This window comes from Trachypithecus francoisi, unplaced genomic scaffold, assembly GCF_009764315.1.
Source record: "Trachypithecus francoisi isolate TF-2019V2 unplaced genomic scaffold, Tfra_2.0 Lachesis_group10, whole genome shotgun sequence".
Lineage (NCBI taxonomy): Eukaryota > Metazoa > Chordata > Mammalia > Primates > Cercopithecidae > Trachypithecus > Trachypithecus francoisi.
In genome coordinates this window covers 126,571,467-126,578,958 of record NW_022681455.1, presented here as the reverse complement: position 1 = coordinate 126,578,958, position 7,492 = coordinate 126,571,467, and the positions used below count along the sequence as shown (strand labels likewise).

At 48.5% G+C, this 7,492-nt stretch overlaps 1 protein-coding gene across 1 annotated transcript in view; it reads right to left on the bottom strand.

Annotated features, from left to right (window-relative positions):
* Positions 1–508: 508 nt before the first annotated feature.
* LOC117088155 overlaps positions 509–7,492 on the bottom strand; it is a 7,372-nt gene continuing 388 nt past the window's right edge. Inside the window, exons 2-5 of the mRNA XM_033219221.1 lie at positions 5,952–6,025; positions 2,133–2,300; positions 1,452–1,583; positions 509–757 (exon numbers count right to left, since the gene is read on the bottom strand). Of these exons, the coding sequence (XP_033075112.1) occupies positions 621–757; positions 1,452–1,583; positions 2,133–2,300; positions 5,952–6,025 (511 nt within the window). The 3' untranslated portion in view covers positions 509–620. The remainder of the gene's footprint in view (positions 758–1,451; positions 1,584–2,132; positions 2,301–5,951; positions 6,026–7,492) is intronic.

The window sequence follows — 7,492 nt, the reverse complement described above, 5'->3', positions numbered from 1 at the left end:
CATCTGAGGTCAGGCACTCAAGACCAGCCTGGTCAACATGGTAATACCCCGTCTCTACTAAAAAATACTAAAATTAGCCGGTCGTGGTGCTGGGCACCTGTAATCCCAGCTACTCGGGAGGCTGAGGCAGGAGAATCACTTAAACCAGGGAAGTGGAGGTTGCAGTGAGCCAAGATCGCACCGTTGCACTCCAGCCTGGGCGACAAGAGCAAGACTCTGTCTCCCAAAAAAAAAAAAAAAGAAAGGGGGGTTGTGGTAACTCCTGCTGGTGTGCCCACTATAATGGGATTTTACTTACATAACGATCTCTTGCCAAAAACCTCAAATTTCCTACATCAAGGGATTCTATATTTTCAGTCTTTATATAATGTCCCCTTACACAATTTAAGATACTAGATTTTTGCCATTTCATTTGCACCCAAAATATATTAACTCCAGACCCTTGGGAGAAACCTATTGTTTTAATTAGCTTTCATTTAGGCATCATTAAAGAACTGATCACAAAGGGTTTCACGTAAACTGGTCATTTATTAGCAGTAGTACTGTTTGGCATAACAGGTTTCTAGTAAATAGGCATGAGTTGCATGGAGGTGACAGAGGCAGGCGTAGGCCAGCTTCACTCACTTCTTCCACTCGTTCTTTTCGTAGTCCCACTTGGAGGCTAAGCCCTGGATGGGGTTCACCTTCATGTCCAGCATCCTCTTGGTCTGCATGGCCACCCACTCTTTGTCAAAGGTTTGCGGGAGGGGGCCGTACACTATGGTGGGAGACAGGTTATGGGCAAGGTGTCTCAACAGGTTGTTTCTACGCCAATCCCTTACACAGGTTAAATCCTCCCAACGTACCAGCCACTAGATCAGCAGAGCCACCTGCCACCCAACACCCGCTCAAACACAGGGTTTCTGACAACTGACAACCACTGACATGTTAAAATCATTCCTTTGTTTGTAAAAAGATAGCAACAAAATAAGCTAAAAGCCTAAGGTCCTCTCTAAAGGCTATGGATAACAAGATCTAATAAACAGAGCCCAAGGTGGACCTGGAAGATCAAATACATCAATAGATTCGGGTCTGTTACGAACCCACATCCACATTCACACCATCAAAAATGCCTGTTCTGCCTGGACAGAACCCTTAGCAAAAGATGCTGAGTGACTGGTGAGCACATAACCGCTACTGAAAACATGGTGCGCTGTCCAAAGTAGTCAAGGCATTTCACCACCCAACACGCATGGTCAACTATGAATAATCAGATGCTGGCTTATAAACTAACCTCCCACCACTTCAGTTCTCCAGGTCACCAAGGCCTGGAGAACAATCCTGAGATGAACTATGGAATGGAGTCCCTATCTCATGGTCTCAAGGTGTGGAGGTCCCCCACAGCCCACCACTGGGCACTGCAGGCTGGAGCCCCAGTCCAGGCGCCCGTGCCTTCCTCCCTCTCTACTCACCATAGCGCTTCTGCCACATGATAATGAGCGCGGTGAAGCCGATGAAGAACATGGCAGTGCCCACAACCGTCTTCCACTCATTCGAGCCCCTGTTCATCTCAGCAAAGGTCTCCTTGAACTTAATGCGATACACTGGGGGCAGAGAGGACAGCCATTTACAGGCACAAAGGTCAGCAGCTCCCTCCTCTGCAATGTTCAACCACTTCTCCTCAAAACCACACTTGTGAGGGAGGAAACACAGAGCTGAAGGATACACCAACCCGGGCCACATCATGGTCATGCACGTACGTGCACACATGTGCCCACGCAGGCATGTGACGGGAAAAAGAAGGAAGAAAATGCATGGAGTTTGCTTTAGGTGGAAATTAAAACTGCAAAATTATTTCTTACTTGAATTACAGTGTTTCTTTCAATAAGTTACAGTAAACAATGTCTTACCCAGCAGATATGCCGAGAGGCTACCTCCACTCAGCACAGAGAAGGGGGCCTAGCCAAAGATCCCATCAGCTGGCAGAGCACAAAAACTAGGGCCCTGGGACAGTGACCCCGAAACCCAGCAGAGCAGCCCTCCTGTGCAAGACTGCTCTCTAGACAGTAGGCCCAGAAGTGAACAGAGGCTCTCACACACACACACACGTCCCAGAGCTGCTGGGCGCGCCTGTGAGTTCCCTCAATACCCACACTCGACTTTCTCATCCATGGAGAGGCTGCTCCAGGACGCCTTCTCCTTCTCCTTCAAGGCCTTCTGGCTGGCGGACAGGTGCTTGACATGGGCCACATCCGGCAAGGGATAGTCACGCCGATCCACGTAAGCTGGGAGTGAAAAGTCTTCCCTCTTCACAACACTTTCTGAAAAACACATTGAATAAATCTTTGAAAATCCACGTAGGTTGAGAGTCACACACCAGGTGATACTTCTGAAAACTGAAACACGCACCCGTGTGCACACCTTGAAACCTGGGTCATCTCAGGGGGTCACATCCACTGTTGAAACAGCTGCAGGAGTGTGGTGGGGGCGGAGCAGAAGCGCTTTTCATCACGGCCAACAAAACCCACCGGGGCAACTGCTAATGAATCCTGGGGCCAAGGTGCCGAGGCAGCACTCCCTACATGAACAGTTACCTACAGGGCCAGGCGCGGTGGCTCACGCCTGTCATCCCAGCACTTTGGGAGGCCAAGGCTGGCGGATCATGAGGTCAGGAGATCGAGACCATCCTGGCTAATATGGTGAAACCCCATCTCTACTAAAAATACAAAAAATTAGCCGGGCGTGGTGGCACACACCTGTAGTCCCAGCTACTCGGAAGGCTGAGGCAGAAGAATCGCTTGAACCCAGGAGGCAGAGGTTGCAGTGAGCTGAGATCACACCGCTGCACTCCAGCCTGGCGACAGAGCGAGACTTCATCTCAAAATAAAAAATAAAAAATAAAAATAAAAAACAGCTACCTGCAGACGTGGCCCAAGGCCCTCAGGGCTCCCTGAACAGGAGACTGGACAAAATGAAAGCCTATCTGCAAGGGACTCAAACTAATGAGGAAGAACAAAAACAATAAAACACTGAAAGTGTTTCAAGTTCAGAAACAAAGACACGTGAAAAGATAACCACGACAGCACTGTTCCAGGGAACCTGTGTCCAACCAGGACTGAGAAATTGTGCTAGCTCTTAGAAATGAGGATCATGGAGCCATTCATTCAAAACATATTTACCAAGCACCCTATACAGGCAAGGCAGGGTTCTAGAGATCTGGGATCATCAGTGAACAAATCGGTCACTCCTGCCTAGTGGCACTTACACTTCTGAAAGTGGAGAACAAACAATAAACATAACAAATGTGCAAATCACATGTTTGGAAAAAGTACTCTGGAGAAAGAGTAGAGCAGGGGGTCATCAGGAATGTGTGGATGGCAGGAAACAAGGGGCAACGTCCACAGGATGAGGCCGACCTAGGAGCCCGAATGCAGAGGGAGTGTGCACTCAGGAGTCAGAGCACGGGCAACGTCGTGCGCTTCTCCTTTCTGGAAATCATGTGCACATACTCACATACACGTAACTAAACACACAAAACTGACAAGGCAAGCCACAAACTGTTACACGTAGGAGGCAGGAAGATCTGAGTGAGGATTTCTGCTCTATCTGCTTCTGTTATTTTAGTGCCTTCAAAGCAACAGGTATCATGAGGGAAAAAGTTCAGAAATCAGACAGGTAAGGAATAGCTTGGTTGTACTGAGTCGTCCCACTGTTAGAAGCTGTTTCTCCAATTCTGTCCTACATCTGCAAGAATTCTTTGTGTTACACACTGGTCTGGAGGTACGATGCCCACAACAATGCTTCAACTCCATTAGCTCAGTTCCAGGGACTAAAAGCTCCCAAATCATGTGAACAGTAAATCAACATTCAGCTTTAAGCAAAGTCATATATAGAGTTCTCTACACGTTTATCTTAGCCATGCAAAAGACTAGTTTACTTACAAACTTATACTTGACACCTCATCCCAAAACTGAGGTGGGATTTGAGGGACATGAGATGGAAATGGCCTGAATTACTTTCTAATTTTAAAACCCTAATTCTATGAAGATGATGAGTAAACTATAAAGAACAGTTGTATACTGAATATTTTTATCAAGTGCAGCACCCCCCCAGAGGTTTCTAAAGTTTAAAACACTCAGCTGACACGAGAGTTATTAATAACAAATGTAAATATGGATGAGGAGAACGTTCTAGAATCGACTGTGGTGCTAATGACAAAACTCATTATATGAATATACTAAAAACCACTGGAGCATACACTTTAAATGGGTGACTGTTATATGAATTACATCCTGTAAAGCTGTTGTAAATACCATGACAGGGAGACCGGGGGGGAGGGGGTGGTGGGAGCCATTATAAGGATGTAAACCTTCAAAACCTTGGCACATGCAAACCTTCAGATTGCATCTTCCAGAATAAGAATGACCAATTCATGGTTTCAGGGGTTCTTCAGAGCTTCAGGCCTGGTCCCCCAGCAATTAAGGGAAAAGCAATGGTTAATATACCAAACATTTCTTCTAAAGAGAGAGAACAAGAGACTCCAGATTCGAATGAATGTTTGTCACTGCTTCAACATGGACGGATTTCTGCTGAGCCTCTCCTGGGGAGATGTAGTGTATCTGGGTGCCCCTCACTCAGGTGCAACACCACGCAAATATCCTAACTGACTTCAGTGACGGCTGATGATATTCCAGGCTGCTTTAATATCTTATGTTGAGAAGAGTTTCATGTATTATTCATGTGTGACTTACATAAGTTAAAAGTTAACAGACAAGCCTTGTCTAAGAGCCTGCAGTTCGTCTTCATCTGCCTCCTGTGTGCTGGAGATACGGCAGTGAGTAAGACAGGCAGGGTTCCCGGCCTCAAAAGGCTTACACTCTAACAGGCTGAGACAGCGATACTCAAATAGACATGCATTCATGAGGCATCCAGTGTTGCAAGGAAAAGCACAGCAAGGTGAAGTGACAGGGAGCTTCCTGACAAAGGGTGGTCAGGAGAGGCTGTTCTAAAAGCACATTTGTGTTGAGGGTGAATGATCAGACAGAAGTGACCATCCACAACTCAGGGCTCTACGGGAGGAATGGAGTAAGGCCAGGGGGCTGGGGCAGTGAGCAAGTGGGGAGGGGTGGTTCTGATGGTGGTTTTTGGTTTTTGAGTACAATAGTCAGTAATGAGATCAGAAAGGCAGGCAAGACCAACTCTAACCAGGCAGGGTGCAGACTCTACAGAGTGTACATGGAGAGTTTCTTCCAGAAGCCTTCCCTGAACCGCACATCGGGCTAAATGCGTCTACCCAGGAGCCATCTCTTAATAAAACACGGTCTTCATCCATCTGTCCCTCTTCAGATTGCAAACAGCCTCCTGGAAAGGGTGTATTTCATCTTCTTTTTCTTCTCGGTGCCTAACAGTGTCTGGTATAAAGTAGATAGACGCCAGATACATGCAAAACTAAATGTGCTGTATGCCAGACACAGAACTAAGCTCTGTCCATATACTTCAGGTGAGCAAAGAGATTCCTCAGTTTCAGTAGCTAGTCCTTGACAGAAATGAGATGAAAACCCAGCTCAGGCTATGAAGTCCAGGCTCTTCTGTTTCCATTGCCTCTATAATGTAAACAGACGTGATGCAAATGGTTGGGAGCTGTGGGGGCAAGGTGGGGAGGGAGGTCATTAAGGTTAGTTTTGGTGCAGAAGATCTTTTGAAAGGGGTAGATCTTGAAGCTTAAAAAAGTGGAAAGGAAGGGAAGGGTAAGGGGGGAAATATCGGTATCACCAAAGATCCAGAAGAGATTCAATTTGATTCCTAAACACTTCTTAATCTAGAACCCAGCCCTGTGAGAATATTTCTATCTCCCCTAAAGACCCTCAGGAGCCAAACTAAGGTCTTTAAAACTCCAGCACAAGGCCTTATACACAGCAGGAGCAAAATGAAATTAGCTCAGCCTATTCAAAAGGAAGAAAAGTCACACTTACCATGTGCTCGTACACACACAGAGGTGGAAACTGCTCGCTTGCCAACTAGGCTAAATACCCTGGTAGCCAACATTCTGAAAGATAAAAATGTACACCTTCTCTATGAATACGGACAAACAGCAAGGAACGAGTCTTCTTTTTGCCCCAGAGCATTTTGGAATTAAATTCTTCCGGTTGCTTCTCCCCAACGCAAATGATCCATTCTTTACTACTGTCTTTGAATTCATAAAATAACCTAGGATGAGGTTTTCTTAGTAGTTGGCATGCTTTTAAGGAGCTTCATTATATATCAACTGCCATAATATATACGAGCTTCAGGGAATTAACAGAACATTGGTCTTTAAAAAAAAAACAAGGAAAGGCCAGGCACAGTGGCTCACGCTGGTAATCCCAGCACTTTGGGAGGCCGAGGCGGACGGATCACCTGAGGTCAGGAGTTCGAGACCAGCCTGGCCAACACGGTGAAATCTCGTCTCTACTAAAAATACAAAAATTAGCCAGGCATGGTAGTGGGCGCCTGTAATGCCAGCTACTTGGGAGGCTGAGGTAGGAGAATCGCTTGAACCCGGGAGGTAGAGATTGCAGTGAGCCGAGACCGCGCCACTGCATCCCAGCCTGGGCAACGAGAGCAAGACTTCGTCTCAAACAAACAAAAAAAAGGCAAGAAGAAAAAATGTTAACAAGGCGACTGTAAAAACGCTAGAGATCATTAAAGCACTGTGCTGCCGTTACAGGCTCCATTCTTCAGGGGGCGGTGGGGGGAGGTAACAGCTCACAGGGATGGTGGCACGCATCACATTCAACTGAGTATTTGTTTAAAACCTAATACCGCATATACATAGACTAGAAGGGGAAATTGGAGAAGGCTGCCAACACTGCCCCGGTCAATTTCCAATCCCTGAGGAGAGCGGAAAACCTGGTAGACCCCCGCCTCACCCCCGGTCCTCCTCGATTCAGGTTCATCTACCCTACACCGCCCCCTTTAAATCGACCCTTCGGAGGAATGGTGAAGGTGATGTGGGAAAATACCCTCCTCGGGGCAGAATAAACAAGCATGACGTCAGGGCTGAACGCCCGCGTCTAACTTCTCTCCTTGGGCCTAGCCCTTGCGTGAGCAAACAACTGGAAACAACTGGTGCCCTCCAGGCTAGGAAGCCGAGCGCCGCCCGGGAGCCTCGCAAAACGCGGGAGGGGTTGCAGGGACGTTTGGAGGAGCAAGGGCGGAGGCTGCAGGTACAGAGCGCGGGCCCGCCTCCCCACAGCCTGCGCCCTCGGTCAGCGGGCGCTCCCAAGGTCAGTGCCCGAGGCCGGCCCGCAGCCGCCGCGCGACCCGCGAAGACGGACCGGGCGCTTCGGGACGGCCCCCCGAGCCTGGAGCCACGGAGGCTGGAGTGCCCGCAGGCCGGCCTCAATGTCACCTGGCTCCGAGGCCCATTCAGTGCTTCCTGCGGAAGCCGGGCAGCCAGGTTGCCGGCGTGCAGACTCGACGGCTCCCGGCCCCCCGACCCGGCCCGGCGGCCCCGCACCAGGCACCTGCTGCC